The sequence below is a fragment of the Dasypus novemcinctus genome, chromosome 23, assembly GCF_030445035.2.
Source record: "Dasypus novemcinctus isolate mDasNov1 chromosome 23, mDasNov1.1.hap2, whole genome shotgun sequence".
Classification (NCBI taxonomy): domain Eukaryota; kingdom Metazoa; phylum Chordata; class Mammalia; order Cingulata; family Dasypodidae; genus Dasypus; species Dasypus novemcinctus.
In genome coordinates, this window is record NC_080695.1 from 25,512,556 (window position 1) to 25,534,552 (window position 21,997).

The following is a 21,997-nucleotide window of genomic DNA, read 5'->3' on the forward strand; positions in this document are numbered from 1 at the left end:
TGCTCATGGGGCTCCCCTATGTGTAGTACACCCCTGCGTGGCACCGCACTCCTTGTGCGCACCTGCACTGCATGTGGGCCAGCTCACCACATGGGTCAGGAGACCCTGGGTTTGAACCCTGGACCTCCCATGTGGTAGGCGGGTGCTCTGTCTGTTGAGCCAAATCTGCTTCACACCTAGATTTACTTTTGATTTCTTCCTGTAAACTACATTAAAGCCCCTTCCCCTGTGTTATTGTCTTGGGGGTATGAAATCTCTCTTAAATTTGTTTTCATTGTGAATGTCCTATAATTTCATTACAACAACTTTGGAAAATAGATTAATTCATTCCTAAGTCCCAATATTTATTCAAGAACTACAAGTATTTATTGAATACTTGAAGTGCTAGGAGCTGGAGCTATGGAGGTGAACTACGGTGAGCATTCTGGTTTATTTCCTCCTTTTGTAGAGCTATGCACCACCCTTATTTGTGTTTTGTGATTGTACTGTGGTAATTTTGTATTCTACATTTTTACCTAACATTAAAGCTTTTTTCTCTTGTTACATCACTAATTTTTTTTTTTTAGTTACGCTCTTCCCTACTCCCTAAGGATGGCTCCCTCGTCTGTTTGCCCATTTTTGCTTGTTTTCCTTTGTCATCTGTTCATTGCTTTTTTTTTAGGAGGTGCCAGGAACCGAACCTGGGACCTCGCATGTGGGAGGTGGGTGCTCAACTGCTTGAGTCACATCTGCTTCCTGCTCATGTGTTTTTGCTGGTCTGCTTGTTGTTTGCATGTTGTTTTTGCTTGATGGCTGCTGGTTGTTTGTCTTTAGGAGGCACTAGGAGTCTAACCCAGGACCTCCCATGTGGGGGGTGTGCACTCACCTGCATGAGCCATATACACTCCCCCACTAAATTTTTAATAAGTAATATTTGCTCATAATAAAAATACTTTAATGATTGCCATCTACACCTTGATTGTGACAAATGGATTTTGTTTTGAAAACTGGCTAATTGGCATGTAGATTTCTGAAGCAATCTATAATATCAAAAACCAGAGAGGCAAGATAAACGTTATAGGGCCAAAAACATACACTTGAAGAACAAGCAGTTTATAAGGGGAAAGGACAAGTGGTCAAGGTACTCTAGTTCTCAGCCCATCAATAAATAGGTCAGTTAACAACATTCAGCTGGTTACTAGCTTCCAGATAAGTTTTCAAGGTGAAAAAGAAGTCATTAGACTGATTCAGACCATTTCTTATCATCACACTCTTTTATATAGTGTCAAGGTAATTCAACTTAATCTTCAACTATTAAAAATTTTTTAATTATAATTTCAAGATAATAGTTCATTTCAAAGCTATTTTAATATAGTGCACATGCACTATTTGTATGTGTTTGTTGTCATTTTAAAGCATTTTAAACCTTTTTAATTACCAAAAATAGAATAACTTGAAATAAGTTTGGACAAATTGTCGATGACTTTAGTGTACTTTTAACTAAGAAAAAGTAGCTCAGCTTTAGTTTTGAATGTGCTTGATAAAAGCATGCCAGGTATGTTCGAGAAATATGTCCTTGTAACTCTATAAAAGTAGCAAACATTTTAATATATATCTAAGGTCAGTTTTTTCCCTTTAATCTATAACCAAAATGTTTGAGTATCTATTTTGATTTTTTGGCTATCCTGGTTTGGGTTTCTCTATATTGGGATGAAGTATGAGACACATAATTAAGTTTTCCAAAATTAAAGAAGACTATTGACCACTGTTATATTTTCTTCAATGAAAGTATAAGGAAAACAGTATTTTGGGGGGAAAAAAAGCCTGAAAAACTGAAAAATAGTGACCTAAAGCCTCAAGTCACTTCAGTAAAAGTGAAACATAAAGACTTTCAACTAGGGCGGCGGACTTGGCCCAGCGGTTAGGGCGTCTGTCTACCACATGGGAGGTCCGCGGTTCAAACCCCGGGCCTCCTTGACCCGTGTGGAGCTGGCCCATGCTCAGTGCTGATGCATGCAAGGAGTGCCCTGCCACGCAGGGGTGTCCCTCACGTAGGGGAGCCCCACATGCAAGGAGTGCGCCCTGTAAGGAGAGCTGCCCAGCGCGAAAGAAAGTGCAGCCTGCCCAGGAACGGTGCCACACACATGGAGAGCTGACACAATAAGATGACGCAACAAAAAAAAAAGAAACTCAGATTCCCATGCCGCTGACAACAGAAGCGGACAAAGAAGATGCAGCAAATAGACAAAGAGAATGGACAACCGGGGTGGGGAGGGAAGGGGAGAAAAATAAATAAATCTTTAAAGAAAATAAAACTTTCAACTTAAGAACTATGTGTTTGCTTGAGTAGAGGCTAGGTGAGATGGATAAAATTAATCATCGTGTTAGAAGCATTAATTGGAGGGAACTATCACCAATTAGATCTATTTACTTAAGTGTTGGGGGACGTTTGGAGTTACTGGGCACCCAACTACTTGAGCCACATCTGCTCCCTCATTTGTTTTTGCTCATTGTTTTTGCTCATTGTCTGCTTATTGATTTTTTTGTTCATTGTTTTTGCTTGAAGTCTGCTTGTTGTCTGCTCATTGTTTGTCTTCTTTAGGAAATACCGGGACCTGAACTGGGTCCTTCCATGTGCGAGGCAGCCCCTCAACTGCCTGAGATACACTGCTGCCCCCAGCTGTTGTTCTGATTTGTTGCCTTATGATCCCTGCCTGTTAGCTCTCAGGGCCCAATGAAGAGGCCTTTTGTTTAGAAGTATCTGGGGCTTCCCCTTGACCCCAGAAAGAGTTCCAAATGGGACCTCATGGCCAGGGTCTTGGTAGGCTCTTTCCGGCTTTGTTATTTAGTAGCAGTCTTCCCCTCAGAGGGTTTCTGGGAAAGCTCTTGTAACCATGTTCTGTACTGGGTCTTAGCTGTTTCCCTCTTTCCCTATACTAATCTGCCTCATATTAACTTCCTGAAGCATCACAGAAAAAGAAAAAAGCTGTTGTAAGAAAAAATGGAGGGAAACGGACTTTGGCCCAGTGGTTAGGGCGTCCGTCTACCACATGGGAGGTCCGCGGTTCAAATCCCGGGCCTCCTTGACCCATGTGGAGCTGGCCCATGCGCAGTGCTGATGCGTGCAAGGAGTGCCGCCCCACGCAGGGGTGTCCCCCGCGTAGGGGAGCCCCACGCGCAAGGAGTGCACCCATAAGGAGAGCCGCCCAGCGTGAAAAGAGGGAGCAGCCTGCCCAGGAATGGCGCCCCCCACACTTCCCATGCCACTGACGACAACAGAAGCGGACAAAGAAACAAGACGCAGCGGATGGACACCAAGAACAGACAAACAGGGGAGGGGGGGGAAATTAAATAAATAAATAAATCTTTTAAAAAAAAAAAAAAGAAAAAATGGAATGTGTACATGGATAAATTGCAATCTATAGTTATATAAGAATTACTAGAATCAAATATCTTTTTAATAATATTTCTGGTGATATCAAATTTGAAATATAATATCTGGGATTCCTTCTTATCCAATGAAGAAATTAAATTAGGTAATTTCTTCTCTGAAATGCTCTGCAAAATTCCATTTCACAAGAAGTATGCAAAATAAGATAAATAATACAAGATAGGTAGAGGTGAAAAGCTACAATAATTCTGATTTTTGCTACCTCTGCAGGGTACCATACATATATTACATCAGTATAATAGAAATAGCACAATATCTGAAGACACTTTACACATTTTATTTACATTTTAAGACTAATCTCAAAGTTATATATCCATACACAATTCTTTTTTTTTGCTTTCACTTACACTTAAATGCATGGTTTGTTAAGTGAAGACTGTAACAGATATTTACTGTGTCTGTTACATGTCCACACAGAAACAGCTTTTAATAGAAATTAACACAATTTTTGTCTATTCGTCTTACCTGCTACTTTAAACAGTTTAAACTGCAGCTCTTTCACTAAGATGGATAAAGCATACCATTTATTTTTCCTTCTTGAGATTAGTTTTCAGACGCACATACCCTACAGCAATTGCACATTTCTTGCCATTCTTTTCATCTTGTAAACCTGAATTCTACTTTGAGTACTCCAGGTTTGTCCTAACTGACAGTACCTTGATACGAGAAGAGATTGTGCTGCATTTTCCCTCCTGTTTCCTGAAAACAAATGAGTGTTCATATATATTTTCTTTTTTTTTTCTTTCTTTCTGTTTCTCCCCTCTACCCCCCTCCGTTGTCTGCTGTCTGTGTTCCTTTGCTGTGTGTTCTTCTGTCTCTTTAGGTGGCTCTGGAAACCCATCCTGGGACCTTCCGGAGTGGGAGAGAGGTGATCATTCTTTTGCTCCACCTCAGCTCCCTAGTTCTCTGCATCTCATATTGTCTCTTTTTTGTTGTTGTGTCAGCTCTCCATGTGGGCGGCACCACTCCTGGGCAGGCTGCACTCCTGTGGGGAGGGGCACTCCTGTGGGGGGTGACACACCTTGCATGTGGCAGCACTGCACATGGGCCAGCTCGCCACATGGCCAGGAGGCCCTGGGTATTGAACCCTGGACCTCCTATGTGATAGGCAGAAGCTCTGTCAGTTGAGCTGCATCTGCATCCCCATATATATATTCTTAAAATTACCCAGGTCAGCTTTACCAGCTGAAATTCTTATACTTAATGTATGGATATTTTGCAGTGTGATACTTAGTTAGGACATTAACTTGAGCAGAAGACTGTTGACTTAAGTTTAAGATCCACTAAAATTAATTGTATGGTTGTCCTGGTGGTTGTGGAAGCTTCCTGTTTTCCTTGGACATCATTAGACATCTTAGCTCTTGAAATACAACTTTAATGCTATACTAATTTTGCCATTTTGCTAACACTGGTGTATTAGTTAGCCTGAGGGGTGCTGATGCAAAGTACCAGAAATCTGTTGGCTATTACAAGGGTATTTATTTGGGGTAGAAGCTTACAGTCAGAAGGCCATAAAGAGTAAGTTACTTCCCCCACCAAAGTCTGTTGGCCATGTGCTGATCTCTGTGAGGGTTCAGCCTCCCTCTTCTCTTAAGGCTCCATGCTTCTAGCTTCTTCTGGTCTCAGCTGTAGGCTGACATAAGACTCATCTCTTTTGGGGCTCTTCTCTTTCCAGGGTCAGTTGCTTTGCTTTCTCTACAAGGTCACCTGTAAACTATCAGGCAAATGACTTGGCTCTCTACCCGGATCTTCAGTGCCAAAACTAGGCTTTCTCCTCTGCTGTGTCATTTCTATGTGACTGTCCTCCCACCAAGGGGGTGGGGACTCAACACCCCACGGATATGGCGAAATCAAAGCCCTAATCTTAATTTAATGAAGTAAAAGTGAAATCTCTGAATTGAATGCAGTCAGGGTGTCATGCCCAGAGGAACTGATCAGTTTACAAACATAGTATTTCTTTTTGAAATTCATTAATAATATCACATTACCACAACTGGTATACTCCATGTATCCACCCTGCCACTGGAATTATTTATTCTGTTCATAGTAACTTTCATTACAAATATAACTGATTCAGGAACTTCTGAGTATTTAGGTTTACATTCTACTTTCAGTCTGTTTTAGTTTCCTAGGCTGCTTAAAGCAGATACCATGAAATCGGTTGGCATAAATAATGGAAATTTATTTGCTTACCAAAAGAGTCCAGGAAAATGTCCAAATCAAGTCAGCAAGAAGGTGATGCTTTTTTCCCAAAGACTAGCTGCTGGCTCTCTTTGGCTCCTCTGCCACATGGCAAGATATACGACAGTGTCTCCTGGTTTGTCCTTTATATTCCAGGTTCAGCTTCTTGCTTCCATGACATTCTCTCTCTCTTTCCCATTTATAATGGCCTCCGATAATAAGATTAAAATCCATCCTCGTTGAGGTAGGACATGCTTTAACTAAAGTGACCTCATCAAAATGTCCTACTTAATAATGGGTTTACACCCGCAGGAATGGATTAAGAGTTAAGAACTTATTTTTCTGAGGTACATACAGTTTCAGACCATCACATAGCCATATATTCTCTTTTTGTAATTTGTCATTGGTGACCCAATTATCATGCCTTTTCTCCTTGTAGGTGTCATATCTTCAGTAGCATCAAGGCCTCAACTATTAAGGCCAACTATTAATAACATACCTGTACCATCATCTATTCCTTTCTGTCCTTCAAATTCTTCAAAGTGCAAAATAGAAGGAACTTTAACTCCTGTGGAGACTTCCATCTTCTCCTGCAGCCTGACCACCTGCACACATGGTATATTGCCCCTGATTGCTCTTTACCTGAGATTTTCCTCAGATCTATATATGTTGCTGGTAATCTTAAGAGAAAAATTAACATTTCTCCCTGGGCAAAAAAACAGGCTTGCTTACTGCTTCCCAAATTCAGTGTTCCTCAGCTGTCATCCAAACCCACTGCAAGTGAGGCATACATTTGGGCTATATTGCATTGGCCATGTGGAACTTTAGTGGAAGTCACCTAAATATGCTGGTGGTCATGCTGTTTGTTATGCTGTAAATAATAAAGTCCTTTGTTTCTGACCCAGGAGTCACTTATCTTCTGCCAACGTCCACAAAACAGTAATGGCTTACTTATGAGCTTGTAAGTACAGTCAGTTCAAATCACAGACCTGGTAGTTTTTTTCGCCACATGGTGGTTTTTCTGTTATCATCATTCTGTATGTAATTTGTTGGAATTCCACTATAAGGAAGAGCTCCCCTTTCTCCCCCATTAATTAATTAAGTAATTAATATTGGTATGGACTCAATGATTCTTATTTTATACAATAGATTATAACCAATTATATCATTTTATTGCTCAAATTAGGAACCCCTTCAAATTGGCTCCTGTGTTTCTGGCCTGTCCCTATAATTTTCTGAGTACTTTCTAAACTTTCTGGCTCAAGTACAAAGTGTTCCATATTTATCTTGTGCTTTCTCTGTCCCAGCCCTTGAATCAGCCATTTCTACCAAAAAAGCCCTGATTGCTTTATTAATAGGATTTAGAAACCAAGATCTTAGTGCCGAGTGTGCTCATTGCTACTAGGATGCTATTGTTTCCAAGCCCTTCCAGTTTAGAGAGCTAGAAAATGTTTGTGTGTATTCACACATACATATACACATGTATTGTTATGGGTTGAGTTGTATATCCCCAAAAGACATATTCAAGTCCTGAGCCTCCAGTTGTGTGAATGTGAACCTATTTGGAAATAGGCTCTGAAGATGTTGATAGTTGAGATGAGGCCAAACTAGAGAAGGATGGGTCCTTAGTCGTTTATGACTGTTGTCTTTATTTTTTTATTTTTTTATTTTTATTTATTTAATTCCCCTCCCCTCCCCCGGTTGTCTGTTTTCTGTGTCTTTTTGCTGCGTCTTGTTTCTTTGTCCGCTTCTGTTGTCATCAGCGGCACGGGAAGTGTGGGCGGCACCATTCCTCGGCAGGCTGCTCCCTCCTTAGCGCTGGGCGGCTCTCCTTATGGGTGCACTCCTTGCGCGTGGGGCTCCCCTACGTGGGGGACACCCCTGTGTGGCACTGCACTCCTTGCGCGCATCAGCACTGCGCATGGGCCAGCTCCACACGGGTCAAGGAGGCCCGGGGCTTGAACCGCGGACCTCCCATGTGGTAGACGGACGCCCTAACCACTGGGCCAAAGTCCATTTCCCATTGTTGTCTTTAAAAGAACAAAAGAGACATAGACACAGGAGAGGAAAACAGCATGTGAAGAGAGAGACACACAGAGAAGACAGCCATGTGACCATGGAGGGAGAGATTGAGTTATACCACAAGCCGAGGATTGCTGGCTACTGTCAGAGGCCAGGAGAGAGACATGGAGCAGATTCTTTTCTATAGATTTCAGAGAGAAGATGGCCCTTTTAACACCTTGATTTTCAACTTGTAACTTCCAGAAGTGTGAGACAAATTTTGGTTGTTTTAAGTCTACCCAGTTCATTATAGCAGCCCTACAGAACTAAGGATTTATATCAATCTCTCTCTCTTTAGTCTGTGTATGAACCATCCATTCATACTGATGTCTTCAATTCCAGTACAATACTGCAGCGTTCATTCTAGCACTTTTCCTTTCCTTTATTCCTTTCTTCAACAGTGAGGAATCACTCAGTGCTGTTCCATTTTTTTGTTTGTTTTTTAGGAGGTACTGGGGATTGAACCCAGGCCCTCGTACATAGGAAGCAGGTACTCAACCACTGAGCTACACCCACTCCCCAGTGAGAGTTGGTTTTTTGTCTTTTTTTTTATTTTTATTTTTATTTTATTTATTTATTTCTCCCTACCCCTCATTGCTTGCACTTGCCGTGTGTTGTTGTGTCTTTAGGAGACACCGGGAACTGAACCCAGGACCTCTGATGTAGGAGGGAGGCACCTAATCACTTGAGCCACCTCCATTTCCTGCTTTTGTTGTCTTTCATGTTTTTTCTTCTTGTGTCTCATTATGTCATCTTGTTGTGTCAGCTTGTTGTGCCTGCTCATTGTGTCAGCTCGCTGTCTTGCTTGTTTTTCTTTAGGAGGCATCAGGAACCTCTGCTCCCTGCTTAGTTTTATCTCTCATTATGTTTCCTTTTTGTGTCTCTTGTTGTGTCATCTTGTTGAATCAGCTTGCTTTGCCTGTCCATCAAGCCAGCTCACTGTCTTTAGGAGGCACTGAGAACCGAACCACAGACCTCCTACATGGTAGGCAGGAGCTCAGTTGCCTGAGCCACAGCCGCTTCCCTGGTATTTTAATTTGATTGTTTTTAGGAGGTACCAGAGATTGAATCTGAAACCTTGTACATGGGAAGCAGGCGCTCAACCACTTGAGCTATGTCTGCTCTCTTCAGTGCAATTTTTTGATTATTTGCTACTGGGACCGGGAATTGAACCTGGGACTTCATATGTGAGAAGCCGGCACTCAGTTGCTGAGCCACATTGGCTCTCCTGAGTTGGTTTTTTCATTTGTTTGCTTGTTGTTTGTCCTTTCATTTTCAGGAGGCACCGGGAACCAAACCCAGGACTTTCCCATGTGAGAAGCAGGCACTCATCTGCTTGAGCCACATTGGCTCCCTCAGTGCAGTTTTAATTTACATTTCTTGCAGTGAAGCTGAGATTTTCCTTTGTTTAAAACCCATTTGTTTTTCCTTCTATGTATTTCCTTCATTCATTTTTCTATGGATTATTGATCTTTTTCTTTTTGTAGGATTTTTTTTTGTACTAGGGAAGTTATGCAAATATTTTTTTTGTCACTTTATCATTTGTCTTTTAACTTTGTGGGTTTTTTTGTCATGTGGAAAATTTTTATTTCTGTCCAAATTTATTAATGTTTCTTTTAGTAAATTTTGAGTCATAGTTAAAAATAATTATGGAAATTTATTTCTTTTTTTTTAAGATTTATTTATCCCCCACCCCACCTGCTGCTTGTGCTCACTGTCTGCTCTCTGTGTCCATTTGCTGTGTGTTCTTTTGTGTCTGCTTATCTTCTCATCTTCTCTTTAGGAGGCACCAGGAACTGATCCCAGGACCTTCCGACATGGGAGAGAGGCACTCTCACCTGAGTCACCTCAGCTCCCTGGCTTGTTTTGTCTCTCACTTTCTCCTCTGTGTCTCTCTTTGTTGCATCATTTTGTTGCACCAGCTCTCCACACTGCGCGGGCCAGCCAGCCCTCTGTGCCATGTGGTCCAGCTTGCTTTTCACTAGGAGGCCCTGGAAATCGAACCCAAGACCCTCCATATGGTAGTCAGGAGCCCAAACGCTTGAGCCACATCTGCTTCCCTATTTCTTTTTTTTTTTTCTCTTTTTAGAATTTAGTTCTTCAGTGTTCCAGCTTATTTATTTATTTATTTCTCCCTCCCTTCATTGTTTGTGCTCACTGTCTGCTTTCTGTGTCTATTCACTGTGTGTCCTTCTGTGTCTGCTTGACTTCCCTTAGGTGTCACCAGGAACTGATCCTGGGACCTTCCGGAGTGGGATAGAGGTACTCAATCTCTTGTGCCACCCCAGCTCCTTGGTCTGTTGTATCTCTTATTGTCTCTCCTCTGTGTCTTTTTTTGTTCCATCATCTTGCTGCACCAGTTCTCCACGCAGGCCAACACTCCTGTGTGGGCCAGCATGCCATGCAGTATCAAACCTAGGACCTCCTATGTGGTAGATGGGAGCCCAATTGCTTGAGCCACATCTGCTTCCCCCATTTCTTCTTAAATCGTCTATAATTTCTGCTTCACGAATATTGGTGATATTCATAACTTTTTTCCTTCATTGTGAGTTTTACCTTTAAGCAATAGTTTGTCTCATTTAAAGGATTTTTGGCCTACATTCCATTTCTTCTTCTATTTAAAAATCATTACTTTGGCTTTTATTTTCTCTTGACTAGTATACCTTTACTCATCTTTTATTTTCAATCTTTATGAATCACTCTGTTTTAAGTGAATCTCAGTTTGGTTTTGATTTTTAAAAAATTTTTTATTTCTCTCCCCTTCCCCCCACATCCCCATTGTCTGCTCTCTGCGACCATTCGCTGAGTGTTCTGTGTCTGCTTGCATTCTTGTCAGTGACACTGGGAATCTGTCTCTCTTTGTTGCGTCATCTTGCTGTGTCAGCTCTCTGTGTGTGTGGTGCCATTCCTGGGCAGCCTGCACATTTTCCATGCGGGGTGACTCTCCTTGCGTGTGGGGCTCCCTTATGCAGGGGACACTCCTGCATGGCACAGCCCTCCTTGCGCACATCAGCACTGCGTGTGGGCCAGCTCACCACACGGGACAGGAGGCCCTGGATTTGAACCCTGGACCTCCCATATGGTAAGCAGACGCTCTATCAGTTGAGCCAAATCCACTTCCCTGGTTTTGATTTTTGATCCAGTCTGACAATGTTTTTATTCCAAAAGGTGAGTTAAGCCTATTTACATTTATTTAAATGACGTCTTAATTTGACATGTTTTATGTTATGTCTTTTTACTGTATTGTCTGCTTCCTTTGTTTTTTCATGTGTGCATATATACATATGTATAGGTTTTCTTTTTTTTTTTTTCTCCAAGATTTATTTTTTATTTATTTCTCTCCCCCCACCCCCCCCCAGTTGTCTGCTCTCTCTATCCATTCGCTGTGTGTTCTTCTTTGACAACTTCTATCCTTATCAGCAGCACCGGGAATCTGTGTTTCTTTTTGTTGTGTCATCTGGCTGCGTCAGCTCTCTGTGTGTGCGGCACCATTCTTGGGCAGGCTGCACTTTCTTTCGCTCTGGACAGCTCTCCTTACAGGGCACATTCCTTGCGCGTGGGGCTTCCCTACGTGGGGGACATCCCTGTGTGGCAGGGCACTCCTTGCTCGTATCAGCACTGCGCATGGGCCAGCTCCACACGGGTCAAGGAGGCCCGGGATTTGAACTGGGGACCTCCCATGTGGTAGGTGGACGCCCTATCCATTGGACCAAGTCTGCTTCCCTGTATAGGGATATTTAGGAAGCTTTGGATTTTTTACTATTGTTTATATGGATAAATATGCCTTTATTTAATTCTTATTTTCTTCTTTTTTTTTTTTTTTTTAATTTATTTCTCTCCCCTGCGCTGGGCGGCTCTCCTTACCAGGTGCACTCCTTGTGTATGGGGCTCTCCTACACAGGGACACCCCTGTGTGGCACGGCAGCCATGTGTGCGGCGCCATTCCTGGGCAGGCTGAACTTTTCTTTCGTGCTGGGCGGCTCTCCTTACGGGGCGCAGTCCTTGCGCATGGGGCTCCCCCACACGGGGACACCCCTGTGTGGCAGGGTACTCCTTGTGCGCATCAGCACTGCACGTGGGCCAGCTCCACACGGGTCAAGGAGGCCCGGGGTTTGAACCTTGGACCACCCATGTGGTAGATGGACGCCCTATCCACTGGGCCAAGTCCACTTCCCAATTCTTATTTTCTTTAAACTGTATCTCTTTATTTCCTTTCCTTTATCATGTGATTTTAGTTAACAGTATTATTTTTCTTAAAATCCCTTACACTATCATATATGCTTTTTTCTTTTTTTGTTCTTGTCAAGTATACTTTTATTTATGTTAATTATCAGCTTTAAATAATATAACACTCAGCTATTACAAATAAGGCAGCCAGCAAAAACTTACCTACCTTCCTTCTATAATCTTTCCCCGCCTAGTTATTTGTTAGGATTTGTTTATTGTCAGGTTATATAACGTTTATATTCTGTTTGTTCTCCCCAGTACCTAGGCTTGTTTAGTCAGTTTTGCAAGTTCCTTTGCTGGAAGTTTCCTTTGTCATCCCTTGATTGACAAAAACTTCTTCTGTTCTTTAGTAGTTTCCTCAAGGATAATATTATTTCATAGAAGTTCTTGAATGCTCAAAACTATTTAATGACAACTTGGCTTAGCTAAAAAAATCATTGGTTCATATTTTCTTGAGTGTTGTAGATCAATGTGTACAACAGAATCACCTGAAGGGCCTCTTAAAACATAGCTTTCTCTTTTTAGGAGGTACTGGGATTAAACTCAGGACATTGTACATAAGAAGCAGGCACTCAACTACTGAGCTACATCCGCTCCCCAAAACACAGCTTTCTGAATCAGTAGGTCTGATTAGGGACTCAAGAGTTTGCCTTCTTTTTTTTTTTTTTTCCCACAAATATTCAGTTCTTTATTGGTGTACTTGTCATTCCAGTAATCTTAGATTTAATATATGAATAAATAACTACAACTAATTCAAACAAAGCAAATGAAAATGAGATTGAAGAGTCCTGATTAAATGAAGTAGTTTACAACTTTAAGTTGAAAGATGTAAAAGTTACATACATTACTTAATAGCACTAAGAATGAACAATATCAACTATTGGAAAAATAAATGAATAATTCACAGCCATAGAAGTTATTTTAATATTAGTGTGTATTTTTCTTCTTAGAGACAAACAATTATATGCTTGATTTCTACCCCATATAAGGCTAAAACATTACTGCATTTACCCCAAACGTAGCACTGACTGTGCCACAAGTAACCTGGTCCAAAATACTCAATTCTATGGATAGGCCATGGTATTGAATGTATGGTTATATTATAGTTTTAAGAAAGGCATATATTACACTTCAGAGGATCATGGAAAGAGATGGAACTCTTCCTCTATAAAGGCTTCTTGATACTGAAAGTAGCCAAACTGTAAAACAATAAACATCCCGTACTGAGAGATGATATAATGGGACATTAAGTATTCCTGTGGATGTCTGTAAATTATGTATTCAGTTAATATTTTAAAGGTATGTAAATTAGCATAAGTTATATATATAACTTAACCTGATTTATAAGGTCTTAACTTAGACTGTAACAGTTCATTGGTATCTCATAAAAGGCTTTGGAAAACATTCTGTTTTTCAAACAATGTTTATATGTGAACTTCGGTTGTCGCTCTATCCAACCTCAGTTCTTTTTATCCCTACTTCTACTCTGGTTGTTTCAAACAAGAAATTCTTTCACTTTAGTACGAATTTATCTTTAAGCGGTCTATTTCTGCTGGTGTTTCCTGATATCTGCTGCTGCAGGTTCCCTTAAACACTCTAACTCTGGGAAAAATAGATTCTTCTGGGTTCCCAGGTCAATTGGTTTCTAGCTAGGTTTAGTCAAATGAAAACCCTGAGGAGAGAAAATGAGAAACCAGGATATTTCTCCCCCGTGCCTTAGGTGGCAATGGATGTGCCTCCTCAGTGGATCCTGCTCTCATGAGAAGACCCTGCGCCTGGCAGTACCACCTCCCCAGGTTGGTTGGTAATGGCTTCTTGCAGTTACTAATCTCTGAGTGGCTTCATCCTATGCCATGGATTTCTCAGCTCCATGAAATGTGTAACCACTTATCTATATTTAACTTCCTTTGTTGTAAATATTTAGAATGGTTATTTTGCTGCGTGGACCACAATATCAGTCATATATTTTGCAAATGTATTTTCTCAGTTTGTCATTTATCTTTTAAGTAGATATATGTATCTTCTTACATATCTATGGTGAGTCGCCTACGTACTTTTCTATTTTATCTTTAAAAACTAATTTTAATTTTGTTGTACAAATAATACATGCCTGCTGAGAATACAGTAAGCAGAAAACATAGATAAGCACGAAGTAAAAAAAAAAAAAATCAAAACCTTCGTTCCAATACAAATAACCATAAATAAAAACCGCCACCTTAATATTTTAATGTATGTATTTATGCATGCATTTTTCTTTTTACACTAGTGGAATTACACTATGCATATTTCACCATAACTATGGTGGTTTGGAGCTGTGTACCTCAGAAAAGCATGTTCTTAAACTTAATCCATTCCTTTGAGCATGAACCCCATTTTAAGTAGAACCTTTTGATGATGGTACTTTACTTAAGGTGTGGCCCAACTTAATCAGGATGGATCTTAATCCCATTATTGGAGTCCTTTATAAACAAAATGAAATTCAGACAGAGATAGAAAAAGCCACAGAGGAATAGCCAGAGCTGAAATCAATGGAACCTGGAAGAGAAGGAAGAGGCCAAGAGAGGCCACCGTGTGCACTGCCATGTGACAGAAAAGCTAAGGACCAAGGCTCACCAACAGCCAGCCCCAGAAGGTGTCAGTCTTTGGAAAGAAAGCATCGTCTTGATGTTACCTTGATTTGGACTTTTCCTAGCCTCAGAAGTGAAAACTAAAACAATAACTTACCTTTTTTACCTAGTAATAAGGTGAGCATCTTTGTCAGTACATGTATTTCTGTACCATCATTTTTATTTTTTAATTTATTTTTCTATTAGAGCAGTTGTAGGTTTACAGAAACATCATGCAGGAAGTATAGAGTTCCCACACACACCCCCATTCATGCAGTTCTCTCTATTATTAATATTTTGCCTTAGTGTGGTACCTTTGAAATAATAGTTATAATTATGTTATCAAATTTAGCACATTGTTTACATTGTGTTGTATAGTTCTATGGGTTTTTGTGTGTGTGATAACTTACATACACCCTAAAATTTCCTATTTTTTTCCTCTTTTCAAATATACAGTTCAGTGGTGTTAATTACATACGCAAAGGTTTGTCTCTGTGCCCATTTTCCCTTGCCAAAACTTTTCCATTACCCCGAACAGAAACTCTTTACCAATTAAACATTAACTCTCCATTCCCCTCCCCTTTGTGGCTGATGGGAACCTATATTCTAGTTTCTGATTTCATGAATATGCTTGCTTTGCTTATTGAATGTAACTGAGATTACACAGTATTTGTCTGCTTGTGTCTGGCTTATTTCATTCAACCTGATGTCTTCAAGGTTCATCCATGTTGTCACATCAGCACTTCATTTCTTTTTACAGCTGAATAACATTCCATTGTATATGTATATATTCCTCATTTGGTTTATCCATTTATCTATGGATGGATACTTGGATTGTTTCTGTCTTTTGGCAGTTGTGAATAAAGCTGCTATAAACATTGGTGTGCAAATGTCTTTTTGAGTCCCTGATTTCATTACTTCTGGATATATACTAAGAATTGGGATTGCCAGATCATATGGTCGTTATATATACAACTTCTAAGAAATCACCACAGTGTTGGCACCATTTTACAATCCCACAGTGTACCTCTTGAGCACTTGTTATTTTCCATTTAGTAGTAGCCATTCTAGTGGGTATGAGATGTTATCTCGCTGTGGGTTTGTTTTTTGTTTTTTTTTTTAATTAGAGAAGTTGTGGATTTACAGACAGATCATGTATAACATACAGTATTCCCATACACCACCTTATTATTTTTTTTGTTCATAAACCATACAGTTTATCTAAAGTATACAATCAGTGGCATTTGGTATAATTATAGAATTATGCATTTTTCACTTCAGTCAATATTAGAGCATTTTCATTACTCTAAAATAAAAATTTTAAAAAGCATTATCATACCCATATGTTAGTGCTACTAATTACAAATCCTATGATGTGCTTTCACCATTTCTAACCATTTCCAAGCATTTACGAACAACTTTTTACCAATTCTGCACAAACTATAGGTCAGCATTCCATTTTCTAACCACATTCTATTCTCTGGGAACTTCTAGCTATTAACTCCATGGTTTTGTTCATTATATTTAGTTCATAATAGCAAAATAATATAATTGTCCTTTTATGCCTGGCTTGCTTTTACTCAACATAATGTCTTCCAGGTTCATTCATGTTGCCATATGTTTCACAACTTCATTTCTTCTTAGAGCTGAATAATATTCTACTGTGTGTATATACCACAGTTTGGTTACATTCATCAGTTGATGGACACTTAGGTTGTTTCCATAGTTTGACAACTGTGAATCATTCACTCTGAACATCGGTACGCAGATGTCTGTTCGTGTCACTTTTATCAGTTCTTCTGGTATATACCTAGTAATGTTATTGCCGGGTCACATCATAGACCTATAACTTCCTTAGGAACCACCAGACTTCCACAATGGCTGTACCATTCCATCTTCCCACCAACAGTGAATAAGCATTCCTATCTCTCCGGATCCTCTCCAACTTGTAGTTTTCTGTTTTGTTAATAATGGCCATTTAGTAGGTGTGAAATGATATCTCATTATACCTTTGATTTGTATTTCCCTAATAGCTAGTGTATTAGCCAAAGGGGTGCTGATCCAAAGTACCAAAAATTTGTTGGCCTTTATAGAGGGTAATATGGGGTAAAAGCTTATAGTTACAAGGCTCTAAAGAGTCAAACTCCAGGTACCATAAGGGGTACTTTCTTACCAAACTCTTGTCACATGTTGAAGCAAGATGGTGGGTGATGTCTGTGAGGGTCAGCCTTCCTCTTCCCTTCTAAGGCTCCGTGGGTCCACCTTCTTCTGATCTCAACTGTAGTCTGGCGTAGGGCTTGTTTCTTGTCCCAGAGCTCATTCCAGGCTCGGCTGCTCTGGTCTCTTCACAAGGTCAGCTGTAAACTATCAGGTGAATGACTCATGTCTCTTCTCAGGGCCTCTGCCATGTCTATGGAGCTGACTCTCTTCTCCAGTATCTGTTTTCATGTTCTTGATTGATTATATAGTCTACCAAGGGGGCAGGGACACAACCCTGCATGCCCTAATGATGTGGTCATATCAAAGCTCTAATGCTAACATAATTTAATCAAAGTCATCTCTGCTAAATCTAATACAATCAAAGGGTATCATGCCCAGAGGAACAGACCAGTTTACAAACAATCTATATCTCTTTTTGGAATTCATAAATATCAAACTGCTACAGCCAGTGATGTTGAATGTTTTTCATGTGTTTTTTCACCATTTGTATTTCTTTAGAAAAATGTCTTTTCAAGTCTATTGTCCTTTTTTTTTTTAAATTTATTTTTATTTATTTAATTCCCCGCTCCTCCCCCGGTTGTCTGTTTTCTGTGTCTTCTTGCTGCGTCTTGTTTCTTTGTCCGCTGCTGTTGTCCTGAGCCGCATGGGAAGTGTGGGCGGCACCATTCCTGGGCAGGCTGCACTTTTTCTTTCGCGCTGGGTGGCTCTCCTTACGGGTGCACTCCTTGCGCGTGGGGCTCCCCTACGCGGGGGACACCCCTGTGTGGCAGGGCACTCCTTGCGTGCATCAGCACTGCGCATGGGCCAGCTCCACACGGGTCAAGGAGGCCCGGGGTTTGAACCGCAGACCTCCCATGTGGTAGACGGACGCCCTAACCACTGGGCCAAAGTCTGTTTCCCTTTATTTTTTTTTTAAGATTTATTTCTCTCCCCTTCGCCCCCCTTCCAGTTGTCTGTTCTCTGTGTCTATTTGCTGGGTGTTCTTCTTTGTCCGCTTCTGTTGTCTGCGGCACGGGAATCTGTGTTTCTTTTTTGTTGTTGTTGCATCATCTTGTTGTGTCAGCTCTCCGTGTGTATGGCGCCATTCCTGGGCAGGCTGAACTTTCTTTCGCACTGGGCAGCTCTCCTTTAGGGGCACACTCCTTGTGCTTGGGGCTCCCCTATGCAGGGACACCCCTGTGTGTGGCATGGCACTCCTTGCACGCATCAGCACTGCACATGGGCCAGCTCCACACAGGTCAAGGAGGCCCGGGGTTTGAACCGCAGACCTTCCATGTGGTAGACAGACGCCCTAACCACTGGGCCGACTCTGCTTCCCTATTTTATTTATTGATTTCTTCCCATCTCCTTGCTGATGAACAGGTGCTCGCTGTCTGTTCATCTTCCTTTTAGGAGGCACTGGAAATGGAACCTGGGACCTACCCATGTGGGAGGGAGGCACCTAATCACTAGAGCCACCTCTGCTCCCTGCTTTGTTGTGTCTTTCGTTATGTTTTCCTCCATGTGTCTCTTGTGTCAGTTCACTGCACCAGCCCATCATGTTAGCTTGCTGTCTTGCTCGTCTTCTTTAGGAAGCACCAGGAACTGAACCCAGGACTTATGTGGTAGGCAGCTCAATCACTTGAGCTGCATCTGCTTCCACAGCCCTTTTATTAATTGGTTCCTTTGTCTGTTTATTGTTGAGTTGTAGGATTTCTTTATATATCATGGATATTAGACCCTTCTTGGATATGTGATTTTCAAATATTTTCTCTCATTGAGTAGGCTGCCTTTTTACCCTCTTCACAAAGTCCTTTGAGGTGTGAACTGTATAATTCTGAGGAGGTCCCATTTATATATTTTTTCTTTTGTTTGCTCATGGTTTGGGTACAAGGCCCTGCAGATATTTTCCTAAGTTATCTCCTAGGAGTTTTATGGTCCTGGCTTTTATGTTTAGGTCATTGATACATTTTGATTTGATTCTTGTATAGGGAGTAAGATAGGGGTCTTCTTTCAATCTTTCGGTTATGGATATCCAGTTCTCTCACACCATCTGTTGAAAAGTCTGTTCTGTCCCAGTAAACTGGACTTGGCAGACTTATCAAAAATCAGTTGACCGTAGAGGTACAGTTCTATTTTTGAACTCTCAATTTGATTCTATCAATGTGTCTATCTTTATGCCAATGCCATGCTGTTTTGTCCTTTGTAGCTTTTTGATATACTTCCAAGTCAGAAAGTGTGAGTCCTCTGAATTTTCTCTTCTTTTTTAGAATATTTTTGGCTATTCAGGACCCCTTTCCCTTTCAAATAAATTTTGTAAATGACTTTTTTTACTTCTGTAAAATAAACTGTTGGAATTTTCGTGGGTATTGCATTGAATCTATATCAGTTGGGGTAGAATTGACATCTTCATGATGTTTTGTTTTCCAATTCATGAACTTGGAATGCCCTTTCATTTGTTTAGGTCTTCTTTGATTTATTTTAGCACTGTTTTTGAGGTTTTCTGAATACAGATTCTTTACATTCATGGTTATCCTAGATATCCTAGATATTTCCTCTTTCTGTTGCTATTGTAAATGGAATTTTTTTCTTGATTTCCCATTACTAGTGTATAAAAGCACAACTGATTTTTTAAAATAATTTTATTCTAATTGTATCTATTACATTCTCCCCTGCCCCCCCAAGATGGCTCCCTTATCTGTCTGCTCATTGTCTCTGTGCATCGTGTCCACTCATCTTATTTAGGAGGCACTGCAAACCAAACCAGGAACCTCCCATTTGAGTGGTGGGTACCCAACCACTTGAGCCACATCTGATCCTGCTCACTGCAACTGCTTGTTGTGTCTGCTCATTCATCGGCTCATCATGTCAGCTCGTCTTCTTTGGGAGGCACTGGAAACCAAACCTGGGTCCTCCCGTGTGGAACGCAGGTGCCTAACTGCTTGAGCCACATCTGCTTCCTGAGACACTACTGATTTTTGCCTGTTGATCTTGTATCCTGCCACTTTGCTGAACTCATTTATTAGGTCTAATAGCTTTCTTGTAGATATTTCAGAATTTTTAAAATATAGGATCATGTCATCTGTGAATAGTGAGAGTTTTACTTCCTCTTTTCCAATTTAAATGCCTTTTATTTCTTTTTCTTGCCTAATTGCTCTAGCTAGAACTTCTAGCACAAAGTCAAATAATGTTTGTAACAGTAGGCATCCTTGTCTTGTTCCTGATCTTAGAGGGAAAGTTTTCCACCTTTTCGCATTGAGTACATTGTTGGCTGTGGGATTTTCATATATGCCCTTTATTAAGGAACTTTCCTTCTATACCTTTCTATGAAGTGTTTTTATCAAGAAAGGATGCTGGATTTGTCAAATGCCTTTTCTTCTTCAATTGAGATGATCATGCGTGTTTTTTTTTTCCCTTAAAATTTGTTAATGTTATGTATTACATTAATATATTTTCTTATGTTGAACCACCCTTGCATACCAGGAATAAAACCCACTTGATTGTGGCATATAATTATTTTAATATGCTGTTGGATTTCATTTGCAAGTATTTTGTTGGGAATTGTTGCATCTATGTTCATTAGAGAGATTGGTAATTTTTTTTTCTGCTATCTATCAGGCTTTGGTATTAAGGTGTTGTTTTCATAAAAGTGTTCAATAATTTTCCCTCCTTCTCAATTTTTGGAAGAGTTTAAACAGGATTGATATTCTCCAAATGTTTGGTTGAATTCACCTGTGAGCCATCTGGTCCTGGTTTTTTCTTTATTGAAAGATTTTTGGTGACTGTTTCAGTCTCTTGTGATTGGTTTGTTGAAATCCTGTATTTCTTGTAGTGTCAGTTTAGGTTGTGCATTTCTAGGAATTTGTCCATTTCATCTAGGTTGTCTAATTTGTTGATATACATTTTGTCATAGTATCCTCTTATGATCCTTTTTATTTCTGTGGGGTCAGTCTTAATGTCCCCTTTCTCATTCCTTATTTTATTTCATGTCTTCTCTCCTTTTTTGTTAGTCTACCTAAGCTTTGTCAACCTTGTGGATCTTCTCAAAGAACCAACTTTTGGTTTTGTTGATTTTCTCTATTCTTCTCAATTACATTTATTTCTGCTCTAATTTTTTGTTATTTCTTTCTTTCTGTTTGCTTTGGGATTGGTGTGATATTCTTTTTCTAGTTTCTCTATTTGCTTATTTATGTCCTTGGTTTTATCTTTTTATTAACTTTTTTTAGAAGGTACTGAGGATTGAACTTGGAACCTTGTACATGGGCAGGTGCTCAACCACTGAGCTACATCTGCTCTTTTACTCTTTTTACTTTAAGATTTAATTTTTATTTATTTATCCCCCCCCCCCCCTTGTTCATGCTTGCTGTACTGTTCGTTGTGTGTTCATCTTCTTTTTGGAGGCACCAGAACCAAACCTGGAACCTCCCATGTGGGAGGGAGGCGCCTAATCACTTGAGCCACCTCCACTCCCTGCTTTGTTTTGTCTCTCATTGTGTTTTCCTTCTTGTGTCTCTTGTTGCATCATCTTGTTGCATCAGTTTACTGTGCCAGCCCATTGCGTCAGCTCACTGTCTTGCTCATTTTCTTTAGGAGGCACTGGGAACCAAACTCAGGACCTCTCGTGTAGTAGGCGAGAGCTCAATTGCTTGAGCCTCATCCACTTCCCTACTTTTATTTTTTTGTCATTTTTTTCTTTTTCCCTATTTTTTTTTTTTAGTATAGTCATTTAGGGCTATAAATTTTCCTCTCACGACTCTGTGTCATAAGTTTTGAAAAGTTTTTTTTTTTCTCATTTTCATTCATCTCAAGATATCTCCTAATTTCTCTTACAATTTCTTCTTTGACCCACTGTTTAGGAACATGTTGTTTAGCCTCCATATATTTGTGAATTTTCCTCTTTCCTGCCTCTTATTGATTTTCAGTTTTGTTCCATTATGATAAAAGAAGGTACTTTGTATAATTTCAGTCTTCTTAAATTTATTAAGAGCTGTTTTTTGGCCCACCATGTGGTCTATTCTGGAGAAAGATCAATGAGCACTTGAAAAGAATGTACAACCTGCTGATTTGGGGTGCAGTGTTCTGTATATGTCTGTCTGGCCCAGCTCATTTATTATACTGTTCAAGTTCTTTGTTTCCTTGTTGATCTTCTGTTTAGTTGATTGATCTATTGATGTAAGTGACATGTTGAAGTCTCCAAATATTATTATAGAGAAGTTTGTTTCTCCTTTCAGTTTTGTCCGAGTTTGCCTCATGTATTGTGGTCCACCCTGGATAGGTGCATAGATATTTATGA

The 21,997-nt window shown here is 40.3% G+C and overlaps 1 protein-coding gene across 4 annotated transcripts in view; it reads left to right on the top strand.

Annotated features, from left to right (window-relative positions):
* Positions 1 to 21,997, top strand: part of PSPH (phosphoserine phosphatase) — a 90,594-nt gene that overhangs the window by 16,044 nt on the left and 52,553 nt on the right. The window contains exon 2 of one of the 4 annotated variants that reach the window (XM_058286005.2): positions 13,620 to 13,695. The exons of the other annotated variants lie outside the window; for them this stretch is intronic. Within the exon in view, the coding sequence (XP_058141988.1) occupies positions 13,658 to 13,695 (38 nt within the window). The 5' untranslated portion in view covers positions 13,620 to 13,657. The remainder of the gene's footprint in view (positions 1 to 13,619; positions 13,696 to 21,997) is intronic. 4 annotated transcript variants of the gene reach the window in all.